This window comes from Helicoverpa zea, chromosome 18 (assembly GCF_022581195.2).
Source record: "Helicoverpa zea isolate HzStark_Cry1AcR chromosome 18, ilHelZeax1.1, whole genome shotgun sequence".
Taxonomy (NCBI): domain Eukaryota; kingdom Metazoa; phylum Arthropoda; class Insecta; order Lepidoptera; family Noctuidae; genus Helicoverpa; species Helicoverpa zea.
The window spans coordinates 3499511-3519195 of NC_061469.1; the positions used below are offsets into that span (position 1 = coordinate 3499511).

Consider the following 19685-nt stretch of genomic DNA (forward strand, 5'->3'; position numbering starts at 1 on the left):
ACTTTCTCGTGTTTGTGCTTATATTATTCGTATTTACGAGGCCTCTGCAACAGTGAAGGAGATGGAGACGAGAGAAGTTCGGTTGTCGAGATCCCTCGACCTTCTCTGGTCTCCATCATCAGGTCAGCTCCAAACCTTTACTGTTTCATAGTGTTATCAGACATTCATCTGAGTGTCAAGTTATAACCTTATCTATGCTTACAATTTTCGAGAGTTGCCCTCGATTTCTCAAGGTTTCCATCATCAGATCCTGGACCTAATAACAAATATGGGGAATATACCCTTTCGACCAAAAACAAACATCCAAATTGAGAACCACCTCCTTTTTGGGATTCGGTTAAAAATATTTGGTGACTCTAAAATCAATCAATTATTATTATTGTTTCTCATCATCAAATAAGTACATTACTTTGGTAGTTACAAATTGCATTATATTTCAGAACACCAGGCTTACCCTCATCATCATCATCATCAGCCTATCGCAGTCCACTGCTGGACATAGGCCTCTCCAAGTGCACGCCACTGAGATCGATTGAAGTAGGCTAAATACCTCTATGGCAGGCTTACCCTCCGCCGAAACAAAAATCTTAGAATTGTTCAGAAATAATATAAGAATAAATTAAAATTCCGTAATAGGTAATAAAAATTCAATTAAAGTTAAAAATTATTACTAATGACCCAACACCAAAATAAATAATACATATAAAAATTTAATGCTAAAAACTTTCATAAAACTTAAATATCTTTTCTCTTAACAACAAAAACAAATTGAACCTATAATTTAAAATTAATAAATAAAATTGAAATAAGTTGCTATTAAAAAATATATATAAAATTGGTATTCGATTATTTATAATAAATATCCGATTTAGGTATCGAATGCACACCAATGATTGAAAAAAAAAATAAAACTCTATTCCAAACTCTACTTGTCTGTGACTTTGATCTTGTAAATATTGTTCATTTTTATTGTGTATTTTATGTGCTGATTTTTTAGTTATTGAACATAAATAAGTGCACGAAATGTATTGCAATGGATTGAAAATGTTATAAATATGACGTTTGTGTTGTGTTTGAGAAAGTGATGCGATTATTTATTGGTAAGTTTTCACCTTCTAACTTTTCGATAGACTTAAAAACACCGTAATTATTATATTTTTCTGAATTAACTGACCCCATTTGACCTTTGCACGTTGTTGTCAAATAAGTGAGCTCTAAAGTTATAGGTAAAATACTTCTAATCAGGCATTACGGACTTAGAATTCATGTGTTGAAAGTTAGTACAAATTTTTGACTTCCATGTCGCGATTCAAAATATCCCGCCGAATCAACGGTATAGTCATATGTCAAAATCTTGTCGAGCAGAGGGGTTAATTATAAAATTATTCATTATTCCTCTTGATTAGTTCTCCTATCCTAGTTGATAGTTCGTTCCTAACTAGATTTTGGAATCTAACTAGAATTTTCACTTCCTGTTTGTCAAGGAGATATTCGTTAGTTACTTAAAAAACAAAGATATTGGTAGATAATCTAAAAAGGTAGGTAAAAAAAGAGCGTCACGGTGTATCGCATCTAATTTCTATACTCTGTGAATCATTGATCTACTGGAAGTTGTCTATTATTACAACGCCCGTCCTGCTTTGCCTTGTCCTTCAGCTGACATTTTAAAACTCCATCTCGTGGAGAGCATACGTGGAGTTAAATATTTACTTGTTTCTACATAAATTAATTCCGGTAAGTGTTAAAAACAATTACATGTTAATTTTATTCATATTGTATTTCCTTTGTATCTTGCTTTATTCATTAGTATCAGTTTTTACTGCATTTATTCCTTAACTACCACGTAGTGTTGTACGATTACGCCGACTTTTACAATGTGATAAATGTTAAGTTAATTTTTGTTTGAGTTAATTATTCAGTCAAATATGTCACTCTTTATTTCTATAAATCATGGAGTTATAGTTTTTACATATGTATTTATTATAATATTGCGGCATTTATGAGTGACCTCTATATGACCTCCATTACCGGCCGGTGTTAGATCGTCCTACACCAATAATTATTTCAATGTGATCTCAAGTTGACATCAAACAATGCATAGTTTTGTGCATCAGAATGAAAGCCGGTACGATTATATCATTGCTTCCGCGTTGGCTATTTATATTTCGGTAACTGACCTACGTGCAAGCCAACAGCTATGCCAGCCAGTTACTCTCACAATGTGATTCTTATTAGTTTATTTCTCTCTAGTCTCATTGTATTTGTAACTGCAGCAGTCGTATACTACATTTGACAATTCTTATAAGCTTTTACGAGAACAACGTAGGTTTTTACGAATATTTTCCTGTTACCTACTTATTATTATTTTTTTTTTGTATATTTTGTCATTATACAGTACCTATAACACTATCCTCCGTAGTTTTGTGGGTTTAAATCAGCTAAAAAGATTTACATGTCTTTAACAGTTAAACACGTTAGTCTTCAATGACCTTGAGATGCAATGGATTGTAGACGCCTGTAAATGCTAAGTCTTGTTTTTGCAACAATACTCTTTACTGAGAATGAGAATCGATTTAAAGGTTTCTTACTTGGTATTGCGTCATGAATCCTCATTATTGAGAGTACGTTAGGGAAAATAACATTACTTACATGATTCATCATAGAGCCTGTTAGTTGTCACGTAATGTTTGTGTCGAGTTTTGGCTACGACTTTGACATATTGGCAACATTCATAACTATGTTGTTCGTAAATAGCTGACTTTACATAATAATTTGACTAAATTAGGAAAGTAAAACCTTAAACATTCTTCAGATTTTTACGGTCGTAAAGTCGTTGAACAAAAAGCATTATTAAGAAGAATTATAAAGTGGTCTGTCAAGTTTCTTAAAAAAATATTATAAAATTATAATTCTTAACGAGTTCTAATAAATCTAGACACGCCTTCTTTTCTTAACCTGTTTTTATGTTATTCAGCAACGCATTTTAATGATGTCGTTGTTCCATAGATGATAATAATGTTGAAGCATAATTTATGAGCAGAAGTTTTTAATAGAGTTTCTGACGTTATCAGTTATGATGAAATCAGTACCCTTTACGTTTATCAATGTGTCACTACAGTTGCAGACAGATATAATTATTATCATCGTCTTTGACTGTTACCTATTCATTGCATTAAACGTTATATTTTTACATTGTTAACGGTTTTAAATTTTTTCTATTACAGACATGTCCAAAATCGGTATCAACGGTTTCGGCCGCATTGGCCGTCTGGTCCTCCGTGCCGCCGTGGAGAAGGGCGCCCAGGTCGTTGCCATCAACGACCCCTTCATCGGCTTGGACTACATGGTCTACCTCTTCAAGTACGACTCCACCCACGGTCGCTTCAAGGGCTCCGTTGACATCCAAGATGGCCACCTTGTGGTCAACGGCAACAAAATCGCCGTCTTCTCCGAGAGGGACCCCAAGGCCATCCCATGGGGCAAGGCTGGCGCTGAATACGTCGTTGAATCCACTGGTGTTTTCACAACAACAGAGAAGGCCTCTGCTCATTTAGAGGGTGGTGCTAAGAAGGTCATCATCTCCGCTCCCAGCGCTGACGCACCCATGTTCGTCGTTGGTGTCAACCTTGAAGCGTATGACCCCTCTTACAAGGTCATCTCCAACGCTTCCTGCACAACCAACTGCCTCGCTCCTCTCGCTAAGGTCATCCATGACAACTTCGAGATCATTGAAGGTCTGATGACCACTGTACACGCCACCACTGCCACCCAGAAGACAGTGGATGGACCCTCTGGTAAACTGTGGCGTGATGGCCGTGGTGCCCAGCAGAACATCATTCCCGCCTCCACCGGCGCTGCCAAGGCCGTCGGCAAGGTCATTCCCGCTCTGAACGGAAAGCTGACTGGTATGGCTTTCCGTGTCCCCGTCCCGAACGTGTCTGTCGTTGACTTGACTGTTCGCCTTGGCAAGCCCGCTACTTACGATGCCATCAAACAGAAGGTCAAGGAGGCCGCTCAGGGTCCTCTGAAGGGCATCCTCGACTACACTGAGGAGCAGGTCGTGTCATCCGACTTCATCGGTGACTCTCACTCGTCCATCTTCGATGCCGCTGCCGGTATCTCTCTGAACGACAACTTCGTCAAGCTCATCAGCTGGTACGACAACGAGTTCGGCTACTCCAACCGTGTCATCGATCTCATCAAGTACATCCAGACCAAGGATTAAATGTTTGCTTGCTGTGTAGAGATAAATGTTGTTATGAATGTTTAAGCATATGATTTCGTCGACAGTTATCGACTTTTATAATTTAAGTTTAAGTATAGCGTTCAAAACTAAATTATTATTTAACTACTTTGATAGTGGTGTCAAAAATGTATAAATTGTCACATTTATATATCGCAATTAAAATTGGAACACAATAAAATAAAAATAATATAAACACATTTCTTGTTTTTTTTTCACTGTGATAATAAGTTACCTATTGTTCCCAGACTTGTCGAAAGAGTTACCACAGCCCTGGTACATAAAGGGCTCAATAAGGAACATGGTGGGTTCTAGTAAGAGTCTGGCACCCCCTCGCAGTGTATCCGCAGCGAGACAGGGTCATTTGAATACACATAAAAATTAACTTCTGTGTCCTATATTTTTTATTACAGTATGTATGTCTCTGACCGACCACGGGACTACAGAGTCCCGGATTTTTGGAAGGCGAACGTGGGGCCGAAGCCAACACGCTGAAGCCCTTTTGAGACAACTTTAATGAAATGGCGACACAAAACCGACGATTATCCCCGTATACACTATAGAAATGTACCCAAGGACAATCCCCGGTTCTGTGCTAAACTATTGCTAACTATGGATGAAAACTACTTGGGCTATTGTGATGGGATGCTAATGGACTAGGAATGGGGAAACTACGGGAACTATGGCACCTGCCGATGACAATGTATTAAATACATGTTAAAATGGCAGGTGGAGACTCGCCAACTCACTTACTGGGCCCCCGGGAATCAGTCACTGAAAAGCAACAAGAGGGCAACAGGGACATGAGCGGCTGAGAAGGGTGAGGATACCTCGGCGGACTTTAAACGCAGATCACGCGCTCCCTGTGGGTCCAGCATCACCGGCCCACTCGCCACTTACCACGAGGCACCTACCCTCCGAGCAGGACTAACCTTGCTCTAGCGACTCCACTCTGACCGGCCGATGAAGGCAAGCCAAGAGGCGGGAGACCTATCCCCCGTCATGCTTCACTCCGGCAAGCCGGAGGTGGGGGACAGTATACTCTCCCTGGAGCACTCGGATATATAGCCCCGCGGGGTCGCTACTCCCCGTATTATGATGTAGTTTGCATTCAGGTGAATGAAATAGAACAGTTAACGAACACTTCATCCAAAATCAATACATAAACAGGGGCTCGATTCTCCTAATTTTACTTAAGCAACATTCGATTGACGTTCGACTCGATTCGACTGATATCCGATCCCGACTCGATTACGATTGAAGCGTATGTGGCATTCCGCTATTTTTTCTTTGAAATAAACGTTTTTATCCTTTTCTGTCATTCAATAATGAATCATTTTGTCTGCAAATGATTTACGATTGCAAAATGATTGTACAGCAAACTACCGTATAGCCAAAATTACCAAAATAGCAGACCAATCGCACACCAATCAAATGTCAATCGAATACGATTGGTCTTTTATTAGTAGCAGAATGCCCGATATGGTTAAAACTGCTATTGCGATCATATTGCGATTCGATTTCTATTCGATTTTGACATTATTAACTTAGGAGAATCGGGTCCCAGGACACAGAGTTCATTGCAATGTCACCGGGAAACTATCCCTACATTACCGCACTCTCTACTTTTCCAATATGTAGCCGTATGAACCTTTAATATAGAAGTGTGTAAATACACAAACTTTAGCTTTCTAAATGCCTACCTACTTATCTTGTTATTAACTTCGTAAAATTCTGTTGGGCGCTATTTTGTTCAGCCAGTGATTGGTCCCAGGAATTAGTGGTTTGCACATTGACTTGATGATGATGATGATGATGTCCTCCTAGCCGATTATCGGCTACGGCGGCTATTCTCATGTAAGGAGATTAGCCAACTGCGCAGGACATATTATAGTGCACAAGCATTTGCGCAGACACAGGTGCACTCCCTATTCCTTCACTCTCATAGCCCGATGGGACGGCAATCCGACACGACCGGAGAGAGATCAGGCGCAGGACCGATATTTACGTGCTCTCCGATGCACGGGTGTATCAATCACCAACTTCCAGACTCCGGGCTGCTTTGTGAAAGTCTTCTAAAACCCACAAAGCGATTTCGGCCCGACTCGGGAATCGAACCCGAGACCTCGTGCTCAGCAGCCGCACTTGCGACAACTAGACCAACGAGGCAGTTAATAAGGTTTGCAGTTAGGAACACTCGAAAAAAAGTATTAATTTTATAAGTGATTACATAGGTAAATATTAAATTGTTACTTAACTAGGCTAGCATTTCGTATTTTTCATGCACAGTCAGCTAGTAACTAAAATTTACCATCCTTTATTTATTAACTAAATTATTTGTGACATTATGGAGATAAACATGTGCACTTGATGTTGGATAAAACAAAATGTATGCCTGTATTGTATGTACATAGTATTCAAAACAGATTTGCGTTGACTTTTGTTTGCTAAAAGTACCGGTTTATATGCTCCACTAGAATCGGTTTCTGAACGTGAAATACGGCTCTAAATAATCTTAATGGCCGCATCAGGCAGCTGTCCAGGGGGGGGACAGTTTCCTTGACTGAGCGTTGTCGTAAAGAAAGTAGCGCCATCTTATAAATGAAACGTGAAAACATGCCATATTGCTAACTATTTCACGATAGATGTCTCTGTAAGTAGATTGAAAATTAATTATTTTACCTTTTTATACAAAAATTCGAGAGTATTTCAATAATTAGAAGATGATTTAAATTACGAATTCTACTTAAATTTTGTTTTTAAAAATTCTCAATCTGAGAACCTATCTGACCTTTTTGTTAATTGGTAATAGTAACACATCATACTTCACAAGATGACCGCCATCATAACTTGCGCGTACGCTTGTCTGTGTATTTTGGTCATTTTTGTGTAATTCCTAGCAAATAAATATTTGATTCTAGTAGACCCGCTTTCCAGTAAAAAGTATTTTGTTTAATTTTCCTGTTGTAATGTATTTCAAAGCATAACAACAAGAAAATTAAACATAACTTGTTACCGGCGAACGGGTATATTGGGAACTATGCTTATGTTTATAAATATATATAGGTACGTATACGTATGTATAGCACACGTAATATACTTCTGGTCGCAAACTCCAGATGGCGCTTCAAAGTTGCTTGCATAAAAACTGCGCGAGAGGGCTCTCTTTTTCCATAGTATTATTTTACTCTTTGCAGCTGTCTGTCAGTGACGTTTGGTTTGCTTCGTGTAAATTTTGTGATGTACAAGTTTCGAATCCGTCTATTTATCAATGAATATGGTGTACATTAATAGATAATGGTTGTTTATGTTGCCTATTTAATAATAAACTAAAGACACTGTGTAGAAGTCCATAATATTGTTATTTTATTACTATAATGGAGGATCTCAATTTGACAGAAACCGAAATGAGATATTTCGGTGATTTGTTTTTATGTTGTGACGAGGAATCCAATGGGAAAATACCGATTTTGAAAGCAACAGAATTATTTCGATCATCAAATGTACACAACGATGTCCTAAAACAGGTAATGAGCGGTATAGGTTAGGCGTATGATAACACTTTTGGTGAATGAGTGATTATGAGCACTAATTATATGTTACAGATCATGGATATAAGCGTTGCTCCTAACAACTGTTCGTCACTGAGTCATATGAACAGAAAACAATTTTATTCAGCACTGAAACTAATAGCAGCCCATCAAACAAACATGACTTTGAAGCCTGAGCTATTGTCCACTCCTGTGGATTTGCCTTTGCCCAGGTTTACATGGGCGCTCAATTCTGAAGCGAATGCTGACTTGATACAGTTGTCTAGTTCACCGCAAGAGCACCAACATCACTTGGGTAAAAGAGAGAGAAATTTTGGGGGAACCCTTGGTGCATATGAGCCTATTAGACTGTCATCCAACATGTCGGACAGTGATGTCCCACAGACGTTGTCTCACGACACTACTGAAGGATTAAGTACAGATTCTGAAATTGAATCTGAGACGTTGTCCCAGCGATCAGGATCACGTGGGGTGAGTTTTCATACTGGATACTTTGAATAGTGTTTATAGAACAGATACAGATTAATTGGTGAAGTATATTGATAAGTAATATGGACTCTTGTCAAATAGCATAGTAAACCTTACAATCCAAGTAGACTCCAATTTAATCTAAATTTGGTTAATTTCCACCATCGAGTTCTGTATTTTTCCTACATATTATTAAATTCCTGGAAGAAATATTTAGTAGCATGACCTAGTTTCTGAAGTAGAACAATGACCTCTATGATCAGAAATAGTGGGAACTAAAATACCTGTACTGTTGTTGATAAATCTATTGAGCTCCAACAATATGGAGAATTATTTTTAGTTCAGTCAATTCATCAATAAGTTATGTGTATTCAGTACCTACTTTTATTACTTTCAGTAGGAAATGTGCTCACTACTCGCTACAAGAATTGCTGTTTCTCGAGGTTTCCCTCCCTCCCAGTTAAAATATAGGGCATGTCAGGAACTGGCTTCCCAATTGTGAAAGAATTTTTGAATCAGTTTAGTACTTTCAGAACATACAAAAAAAAGACCTTTATAATATTAGTTTTGAATGACATTAACTTCTGACTAATCTATGTATGTAAAGCTACTGCATTATTATACTGCAATTAATTAGTAATAGGCGTATTTATAGTACTTACACTGTCTACAATAATAATAGTCATCAATGAGAATGTTTCTAGTAAGTACTGCAAAAGTATTTGATTGATATTACGAAGACTTCACAACAAGATAACAGGTTTCAGTACATTTGTGATGACATTTTTATCAGTTGGGTTAACAACCAGTTAATAGCAAAGCACTCAGGTTGATAACAAACAAAAAAACATTTGTTTTGTAAAAAGCAAAAAAAGTTTTAATTTACACATATGAACCTCTTTTGAAGTGTCTTGTGAAACAGACTACATATTCAGTGACTATGAAAGGAGGTATTCTATTCTCTATTATTTAGTTTTAACTATTTTATTTATTAGTTTTAACTATTAATAATTATCTAACAGAGAATTATATTATGGGGTGCTGTAGATTCATGAACATAAAGCATCAAAACTGTGGGAAGCTACTGTTTTCTTTGAAGTTGACCCAAAAAGATTATATTAAATGTCTTTAAACAGTAAACTAAACAAATTAAACAATGCCTATCTTTGATGCCCTGTCTTTGGTTGTGAGTATCCATATATTTACAGAATATTTGAATGAGTGTACTGAATAACGTCTTTATGCTTGCTTTGATAAATCTTGCACTATTTCTAATTCATTCGTACTTCAAATATATTGAGAAACAACATAGGCAATTTTTTTTCTGGGTGTACGAAGTAAGTAGTTCCTTGGGGATGCGGGTAGAACCGCAGGGAAAGCTTGTTTAATTACACTATTAAGACTTTTCAGTCATACAGCTTGGAAAGAGGGAAACCATTGGTGTGCATTTAGTATAAACAGTTTAGTACAAACAAGAACAACATCCATTAATATTTTTTTCCTTCCGTATGCTGAAAACACTAACAATTTGGTTTCCTTATTTTTATTTTTACTTTACGCACACTATAATACATACATAGTGTGATATGGTGAATTTAGGTGTACCCATGCAAATCAACGTTTCTTAATAATCGAAAATGGAGAGTATAAGGCTACCTGCCCACAGAAGCGGAGCGAGGCTGTGGTGCAGAGAAACGAGAAAATATTAGCCAATATCATTGTATAAAATGTGAAACAACCTCATAAAATCTATCCTATTGGTTAATAACTTATTATTTCTCCACACCTCAGCCTCGCTCCATTTCTGTGGACAGGCTACTCAAAGCAAGTCATAACACCAAATCTTGAAAGTGAATTGTCTAAATTGACGCATTTTATTTCCTCACAAGCTCGTCAGGAATATACAATAGAAAGAAATTGAATTTCAGAGATTCCTACTATTTTATTACTAACTCTTTACGCGTCTTCACTCCCACCTTAAGGGAATTTGGCGATGCCTCGCGCCAGATTAATAGATTAATTACATATTTTTCCTAGGGAATAAACCGTTTCCTTAACAATTGTCTTAGCCGTTACGCAGATTTTTTTGGTTTGATTTTGCTGTGCTAGTGTAACAGACAAATAGAGCAATTTTTGCACTCATGTTCGAACATTATGTACCTATTAAATAATAAATAAACCTTTGAGCTCGCAAGGTGGTCTTGTGACAAGATGGCGTATTACCGAGCCATAGTTGTCATCGTTACAGTTTTAGTGAGCACATGACCTTGCAGGTGTGCTGCTAATTTACTAATACATTATATATTCATAGCTACACTACATGTGCCTGCCTATCTTGCGATGCTAGTTTGCAAACATTTTTCTTAACTGCCATGAGAACTTTTTTAATGATCACTTGTTTAATAGACAGCTTTACTGTCTAAACATGGTAAATATTAAGGAAAATAAAATAATATGCTTTTTATTTTCCGTACCTACTATTGTTGTATTACTTCCTCATACACCCATATCTATACAAACCATTCATTGTTTTTATCTAAAAGTAGTTCTAACAGTTTCATCAGTCCCGATGAAACTTCATCCCATTCCCGGACAAAATATAGGTACCCCTATTTTTACTACTAGCTACCCCATCAGTGAAAGAATCTTTCAAAACTGTTCATTCATTTCGGAGTCTTTGGGTTGTAAAAACAAAAAAGATGTTTCCTCTTTATTATATTAGTTTACATAGATATAGAGTTTAAAATTCAAATGTTAATTTTCAGAGGAGAGTAGGCAAGACTGGTTCACCGTGGAGTACGGCTAGCGAGAGTCCGACGCCGACCAATAGCGTGGCGGAACGAGTACACCCTGTGTGGGAACATAGCGCCACCGGCCGGGGGGTGTGGCCCGCTAACACTGGGGAGGAACACACACGATTACTTGGTGAGCATTGACCATATTTCCTATTTTCCCCGAAAACTTTAATTTACCAGAATTGTGGGGAGAGTTTAGATGAAGACTATTTTCAGCCGCGCGCTTTTGGATCTGAAAATAATCTTCTTATAAACTTGGCATTTAAGAGTTTACAAGTGAGTTGTCTAAGACTGAGTGACTATCTGCCTTGTTATACAAAATCGTATTTTTCTCTCGCAATGGAAGATTGAATGAGACTATCCCGTGCGTGTATATGTTTAGAACTAGGTTTCGGTTTGTTTAGTAGAAGTTTTAATCAATTTTATGATTAGAACGGTTTCGGCTTGCTAGGTAGAAAATTGTTAGAATACGAAGTACTAAAAAACCTTACCTATATAATGCATCAAATTATGACCAAGTCATTTCTGCGGTTTATCTGTGAAAGCGTCGGGAGACAAACCGATAGACTTTCAGTAAGACTTTCTCATTTATAATATTAGTGGTTTATGTAACTATCTGGATATAATCTACTTTATAGGTAGACATGATTGTTCAATTATCTGAACTCGTTATTATTTTATTTGCTAAGTCAATAAACTATACGTTTGATCAAGTTTAACCATAGCTTAGCATAATAATACATATAGCAATACTGAAATAAAGCATTGAAAAATATTATACATAGATCGTGGTTCTTAGTAAAATTACAGTCTTCATACAGTTTCTTTGTATATCTAAGTATAGTGACAATTGACCTTAATTATATAGCCGTTAATTCATATTTTGGTGCTAGATAATTTGGGCAGTTTTTATCACGAATGATTCATTGCTTTTAACAACCCGTCCTAAAATTGTGCGGTGTACAGGCCGAAATAGATCGATATTGTAAGAAATGTCTAGCTGTCACGCACCATGAAATTCAGACCAATATTTAGGTAAGCTAGGTATAAGATTTGAATTGCAGATTACATTGTTTAGAACTTTGAATAAGCAACAAAAATGTAGATGAATGATTACCACCGATATTATTTAAAATCAATATAATATTCCTCTGCACTGACTAATTGTGGTTGTTATCGATTTTGTCTGAATCCGAATGTTTACGGACGAAAAAATCGCAACTAGTCCGTGAAATGGAATAAGAGGACCTTTTTTTGCCGTTACAATAGTACCTCTATATCACCTATCGAATATGGTGTCAGTGATACACCAAGATTTAACTCTGAAATTCTGTCTTTCGTGGAGACGCCTTCGTTGCCCACCACGCGCGAAAATTTTCAGCAGTTTTAAATTGGACAATCTTCTTTTCCTTACTTTTATTAATCTTCTGGAATTTTCGAATAGTATATAAGTTCCTTTGGGGAGGTCCCACGTTCAGCAGTGGACATCAATTATCTGATACGATGACAATGATGGAAATGTATCACTCTGACTACTCCACTGATCTGGTACTGACCTATCAATCCTCTGTTCCAGGTACTGAAGAAGAGTCGTCGGACCGCCACTCGTCGGAGGAGGAGGGCGACGCGTCGGACGACGTGTGGGCGCTGTCGGACGCGCAGGCGCGGCACTACGCGGCGCAGTTCGCGCAGCTGCGTCCAGAACGCGGCATGTTATCCGGACAGACTGCTAGGTAGGTATTAAGATATAGTATATGTACTTTTGTATGTTTGGAGTCAAACGTGTTTTTTTATGTGGAAAATATCAAACGACTCAGACCCTTACTGCCTCTGAGTAATAATATGTTCCTTCTTGAGCTTTTTGTGGACCAGGGGTAGGTTTTGACTGGGTTTGGTCCGACTGGGCCGACTATCTGGCGTGTTTACTACCTGTAATGGCTGCTAAAGATGTTCAAATCTCCGTTTGTGGTACTTACGTACTTCAAGTATGATAATACAATTTTGTTAATTGAGAATTCTGCGATAGGCTGATGATGATGATGATGATGAGAATTCTGTCATTCCAGGTTATTTTTCGAAAAATCTCACCTACCGGTACCCGACCTCCGGAAGATATGGCAGCTGTCGGACATCAACAAGGATGGCATGCTAACGCTGGAGGAGTTCAGTATAGCGATGCACCTGATCGTGCTGCGGCGGAACAACATCCCCGTGCCCGACGCCCTCCCCGCCTGCCTCGTGCCGCGCGTCGACTCGCGCTACTCCGCGCACGCCGTCACCACCGACCTCGTCGACCTCGGCGCCGACATGTTCAGCTCCGGCACCTCCGCCGACTTCAACTTCGCGCCCAAACCCGACGCGCACGACCCCTACGACGCCACCAAAATCACTAAGAAACAACCCGAAGAACGACCACCCTCGTTGACTCCGCCGAAAGCCGAAACACAAGTCAACAATAAGGAGTGGACTAAATTTGTAGACTCGCCGACATCGAGCGTGTCCAGCCCCGGGCCCAAGCCTGTCAACTTCGACTTCCACAAGTCGGCGGTGGAGCGCGACCCTAAGATCTTCCACCCCGTGGCCGTGCGCGTGACGCCCGACGGCAACTCCCTGCCGCCGCACGACGACGCGCGGGGCAGCACCTCGCCGCGCCGCGACGCCTTCGAGCTCGCCTCGCCTAAACGTCTCAACTCCACTGAACCGCCGTCCAACGGCGCTGAAATAAAGTCTATCCAGCGGCCACAGCCGCGCAAGCCCGTCAAGCCGGCGGGAGTCCTTCCCCCTCCCCCTGCGCGTGACGATGGTCCCCAGTCATTGCAGGCACCTCCCTATGCTCCTAAGAAGGAGCCCCCGCCGCCGCCGCCCCCGCGCCCGCTTCGTAATCACGCTCGCTCCAGTTCGCTCGATCTGAATCGGCTTAAATCTGCACCCGCTCCGCCTCCGCAGCCGCCACCGCGGGCGTCACCCTCAACAGCTGAACCACCGCGTCGCCTGGCCAACCAGCGCAGCGAGGGCGAGCCGGCGTTCCCGCCGGACGCGTTCTCTGCGCGGGAGTACGACACGGAGGGGTTCGGGTACGCGCGCGAGGACGCGCCCAAGATGCACGGCGCGTTCGAGGTGTACCGCAAGCCCGCCGCCGCCGCCGCCGCCTCGCCCGCGCCCGACGCGCGCGCGCTGGCGGAGCAGAACGCCGTGCTGCACCGCGTGTGCCGCGCGCTGCAGGCCGAGCTCGCCGACGTCACGCGCGACCGCGAGGCGCTGCGCGTGCGCCTCGACGCCGCCACGCACGCACACATGTAATCTCAACGCATCTACTGCTGTCCTATTGCCGATGCAAACATTATAACTAGCGCCTCCAGTGGCAAAATTGTGAAGCTGTCTAAGAACGACACTTTGTGTCAAAATACAAAGAAAAATAAAAAGAAAAATGTGACAATTTTCATCGTGACATAAATTGTATAGAAAAGGCTGTCAGTGTCGTTCTTAGACAGCTTCTAAATGTCGCCACTAGAGGCGTGCGGATAATGTTTGCATCGCCAATCCACTGTTATCCTATACTCGGTCGAACTAGGTTTTTGTATGTTTATGCCGATGTATTTTTATTCGACCCTCGCTGTGTCACCCCTAAGTCACGAATTCGCTCGGCCTCGACATGCTTTCTGGATTATATGTATTTGTATTTACGTGTAATGCTCGGAAACAAAATATTTTAATGTATTATATTTCATTATTGAATTGAAAAGAACTATTTAGTACAGTCAGTAAAAAGGGATTCAAACTTTCTTCCATCTGTTGACATGGTTGAAAGGTAGAATTTTTTCATCCAACATCAATATTTAAATGCTTTAATCTTTATCTTCATGGAAAGTAAGTTATGACTGTACTAATTATTGTATATCGCAGATATTTTTGTGCCTTTTTTATATTTTTGATCATAAAGGGTCCATTTACATTTTATTTCTAGAGGCTATTTAAAAAATAACTAATAGTTATTTACCATAGAGTCACAGTATTTAACGTCTTTGCTAACTTCCGTAGTCTCAGTAGCATTTAATATTATTTGGTCACATTATATAATTTTGTATACATGTAGTTTATTGTATTAAATATAATTACATTTGTAAAACGTCACTCCAGTACATTTCCAGCGTTAGAAGTGTTCAACACTCAAATTTTAAGACAATGTTGTTAGGATAAGCATTTTTCTGCTTACGGCAACAAGGAAATTTTTAAGTATATTAATAATAAAAAAAATAACTCCGCCAAAATCACGATTAAATCGTCTTCGGTAAAGTAGGTTTTTTTAAATAACGTATTTTTTTGTATTTTCAATGCAAACTACTCGTTCAAATCAATTGAGTACCAAAAGTAATGATTTTAAATTGTCGCTAATAGTAGTGTTTAAAGTATATTATAAATCATTATATTGTTCCGTGGTTGTGCTTGTTGTCGCTTACTTATTTTCGTCATTACTTCCATTACGATATCAATAAAATAGTGAATAGTGACCATATCGTCTGTTAAATGACATTTGGTTTATGACATAAAAAATGGCGACTCCTATCTATGACCTAAATGAAATTCGATTTTCGAATTGTTTTTAAATGAAATCGGCTAAAGGCTAATATTATAAGACTAACGTTGTACCCGTTGACGACATTTTTTGTAATTTATAAAATGCAGAAAACTAAAATTCGTTAACCGAGGCCAAAATACTTGAGAATCTCAAAGATTCGAAGTTTTCCAAATTGTCTGATGTAGTATTCGTACCGTGGCATTTATAATTTCCCTAGTATATGTTTGTACAATATTAGAAATTAGTTGTAACTCCAAAATGTTACTGCAGGGTGGCTTGACTTGCTTGATTAGCATTCCTTATTATAATTTGCTTTGTCATCGTTTTAAGTGTAAAGGTGTCTACACACCAAGGCCGCTGACGCCGGCGGCACAGCCCGGCGGCCCAACCCGCCGGCCGTATTTTGTACAATCATGCCGCCGGCTTGCGCCCGCGCGGGCAGGCCGGCGGGGCAGCATGCCGATGCCGGCGGCATCCCTCTCCACTCACTCAGTCAGTTGCCCGCCGGCTTTCATAGAGTATTTGACAATTACTAGAACACCACATGCCGCGGCAGTCGTGCCTCCGGCATTGCCGCCGGCAAAGTCGTTCGGCTTGGACATTCTGAAGCCGCCGGGTTAACCCGCCGGCACTAAGCCGCCGGGCTGTGCCGCCGGGTCAGCGGCTTTGGTGTGTAGACCCCTTAAAATTCCATCAGACGGAGGGTGTATTTGTTAAATTTTGTGAATGTTGTATTATACATTAGCTTAGCGAATGTAAAAATGTCAAGATGTAAGAGCTAAAGGGAACGACGATGTACAAGACTTGTGAAGTGTGAAGAGTACATAAGATTGTTATTTGTAAGTTGGTATCGACGCTCGGCCGCGTCCGCCGCAGATGTTAAACTATCAGATTACAATATTAGCTACTGAATATGTGTTAAAATAAAACTTGTATTATAATAAGATTATTGTAAAAGTATTTATCTTTCATTTTAGTCGTAACTTTAAGTATATGATCCTCAGTTAGCAGCCTCATCGCAGTGTAAATATTTTGATTCTCCGCAGGCGAACGTCTGTCGAATGCTTTATAACCCCACTGATCTACATTTTGGTCCAATTTTTGTACTACTAATAATGTTCACCATTATACCTATACCTATTTATGTTTCATAAAAATTTATACAGTAATGCTTAAAAAAATGTAGTAAATTATGTACAATAAATTTATTTCAAAATTGAATTAGTATTTGTATTTAAATGATGAGGTATACTCTTTATCTACCTGTACCATACCTACATGTGTCATATGCTTAATAATTTAACTAACAGTCAAAACTCTAAAGCAACGTCTTTGAAAAGTGAAGAGATCAGATTCACGAGGTAATAACTCTTATCTTAATAATATGCAAAGCTGCTTAATTGATGCAATAAGCATTTTACACTCTACATTTATAAACAATTTAATTAAGTACTGGTTTCTAAATGAAGATCCAAATTGAGTATCTAATTTAATCAGTTTTCATATCAACTGCGCGATATCGGGTTTATCGAAAAATCGATATTGGATAAATGAAACCGCATCACGAGCCGGAATCTACCCTCGGTGATAAGGTGCGGCGGTGATAAGCGACCGCGGCGTGCACAGTTGCACGCGCCGAACGCCGGACAGCGGCCGCCCTGGACAGCCGGACAGGCGCTCGGCTGCGTCTCCGAGCCCATTTCTCTCCCTTTCCCGCCGCTACAGTGTGGCGCATACCTGCGGACCTTTTTTTGTTATGGTGTCCCCCCGCGGGTCGCGGCGCGTCGCCGGCCGCGCTCGCATACACCGTGTTGACGCGACTCGGGACGCACGCACGTAGTTCGCGCGGTCGCGGCGCTCGCGCGTAAACATTCACGACTACAATGAGATCTTTGATGTAACGCGCGCGATACATCCTCTCCGAACATGAAGTGCATCGTGATAGTGGCTTTTACCGTGACCCTAGTGACCGGAGTCGCCGCCGAGGCCTCCGTGCGGACATGTGAACCTATTAAAGTGGCGATGTGCAAGAACATTGGATACAACCAGACCGGAATGCCCAACTTGGCACGGCATACCCTGCAAGCTGATGCCGACGTGACGCTGCAGACCTTCAGTCCGCTCGTACAGTACGGGTGCTCCTCGCAGCTGCATCTGTTCCTCTGCTCGGTGTACGTGCCGATGTGCACCGACAAGGTGGCGCTGCCCATCGGGCCCTGCAGAGGCCTGTGCGAGAGCGTCTACACCCGGTGTTACCCTGTCCTGCACGGCTTCGGATTCCTGTGGCCTCCAGAGTTGGACTGTTCATTATTCCCAGCCGAGAATAACCACGAACATATGTGCATGGAGGGACCGGGAGAGCGAGCCCAGCCACCCGGCACTGTTCCTTTGGACATGGCCAACTCTGGCGGCAGAGGAGCGTGTCGAAGACTCATCAAGCCAAATAACTGGGTGTGGGTGAGGGGATCAGCCCGCTGCGCTCAGTTCTGTGATGCTGAAGTGCTGTGGGACAGCGGGGAGCGGAAAGCTGCAGAGGTGTGGCTGGCTACGTGGGCTGCCCTGAGCTTCGCGTGTACGCTGGCGGCCGTGGGGGCGCAGCTAGCGTGCGGGGAGCGCGGCGGCGCGGGCGAGCGCGCGCTGGTGCTGGTGGCGCTGTGCCGCTGCGCCGCGGCCGCGGGCTGGGGCGTGCGCGCCGCCGCCGGCCGGGCCGCTGCCGGCTGCGCCAAGGACTCCACCTCGCCCACTCGCATGCTGCTGGCGCACGACGGACTAGCGAACCCTAACTGCGCTGTCGTCTTCCTCCTTCTCTATTACTTCGGCCTGGCTGCATCAGTTTGGTAAGTCAATCTTATATGGCACACGTCTTATACCTAACTGTTGTCTTTAAAACGCTCATTTCCATCATGGTGTTAATATTTCATAATATCCATCTATCATCTCTATCGATGTTGGGTCTATGCAGAATAGTAATATTTGCATAAACCTGGCGAACCTTTGGTACCTGTGCAAAACAAATAAGCAAATCGTCTAGCAAAAAAATGGCAACAAATGTTACCTTCAAACAGCATGAATATTGTTTTTTTTTTTTAATACATCTTTGTGTACCTGCCCTATTGTGTAAAGCTGGACCCTAACGTTAACTGTCGACAATCAATTATGTTTTGTCACTTGTCGTGTTATAATGTCTCGTAATCTGTCGCCCTTAGGCTTTGACAGTACTGAATACGAGCCGAAGTTACTTCAGGTACGCTCATAAATCGACTTTCATCTTTTGTGAGTCTAAAATGCAACGAGCTCACTCTTTCACAGTTCGCTCTTTGTAATACAAAATCAGAAATTATTGTCATTGTTTGTAGTCGGAGCCGGGAAGCTAGTACAAAGCTATTTAAACATCAATAGAGCTAACAGAGTTCATATTCCTTTACTAGATGGAAAACTTATTGTTTTCTTAGTAATAAGTCATGCTTTGAAACGGTTAGAAACAAATGGGACTTGCTCTTTGTCTGGTTTGTTGAGAGATGCTGCTGTTACGAAATCGCTTTTACATCTTGAACAAGACAAATATTTCAAAGTAATGTTTGTCAGTTAATTACTACACTTTATAGGAATTTGGTACTATCTATGTATTGTATGCTTCTCAAATGCACGTGGAACCAAATTCTCCTAATGATATTGAAAGCCGTATCCAATTCCAGCTTAATTACGCAATTGACGCAATCATCAAAACATACAGAGTCTATTCAGAATTCCAAATTACCTGGCGTGTCTTTTTCACGCATTTATACAAGTTTATTGAACCTGTTAGGCAAAACTCCTAAACTTTCTAAGACCGGCGTTAAGAATTATTTTTTCTAATACACATGGACAGTGAAGATAAATCACTACAATTCTGTGTAAAACTATTTCCTTAGAGAGATATAGGGGGAACATCGAGGTTGTAAACTAAAACGAATTGGGAAATAAAATAAACGAGGTCCAATAAATCACGGGAAGGCGAAGACGGTGCCGGCCGGAGCAACTAAACGCGGCCCGTGTACCGCTCCGTCACTACC

General features: G+C 40.8%; 3 protein-coding genes across 3 annotated transcripts in view; all 3 read left to right on the forward strand.

Annotated features, from left to right (window-relative positions):
* Nucleotides 1–1581: 1581 nt before the first annotated feature.
* LOC124638730 (glyceraldehyde-3-phosphate dehydrogenase) lies at nt 1582–4443 on the forward strand. Its single transcript, XM_047175784.1, has 2 exons — nt 1582–1734; nt 3225–4443. Exon 2 carries the CDS (start codon nt 3227–3229, stop codon nt 4223–4225), a length of 999 nt encoding a protein of 332 aa, XP_047031740.1. The 5' UTR covers nt 1582–1734; nt 3225–3226; the 3' UTR covers nt 4226–4443.
* Nucleotides 4444–7442: 2999 nt separating this feature from the next.
* On the forward strand, nt 7443–14467 carry LOC124638865 (ralBP1-associated Eps domain-containing protein 1). Its single transcript, XM_047175992.1, has 5 exons — nt 7443–7770; nt 7849–8265; nt 11028–11187; nt 12634–12790; nt 13124–14467. Exons 1-5 carry the CDS (start codon nt 7621–7623, stop codon nt 14355–14357), a joined length of 2118 nt encoding a protein of 705 aa, XP_047031948.1. The 5' UTR covers nt 7443–7620; the 3' UTR covers nt 14358–14467.
* A 2803-nt stretch (nt 14468–17270) lies between these two features.
* Nucleotides 17271–19685, forward strand: part of LOC124638863 (frizzled-4) — a 40308-nt gene continuing 37893 nt past the window's right edge. Inside the window, exon 1 of the mRNA XM_047175990.1 lies at nt 17271–18470. Within this exon, the coding sequence (XP_047031946.1) occupies nt 17560–18470 (911 nt within the window). The 5' untranslated portion in view covers nt 17271–17559. The remainder of the gene's footprint in view (nt 18471–19685) is intronic.

Coding starts and splice junctions, on each gene's coding strand:
- LOC124638730 (XM_047175784.1), top strand. CDS start 3,227: ATGTCCAAAATCGGTATCAACGGTTTCGGCCGCATTGGCCGTCTGGTC.
- LOC124638865 (XM_047175992.1), top strand. CDS start 7,621: ATGGAGGATCTCAATTTGACAGAAACCGAAATGAGATATTTCGGTGAT. Junction 8,266..11,027: donor AGCGATCAGGATCACGTGGG/GTGAGTTTTCAT, acceptor GTTAATTTTCAG/AGGAGAGTAGGCAAGACTGG. Junction 12,791..13,123: donor TTATCCGGACAGACTGCTAG/GTAGGTATTAAG, acceptor CTGTCATTCCAG/GTTATTTTTCGAAAAATCTC.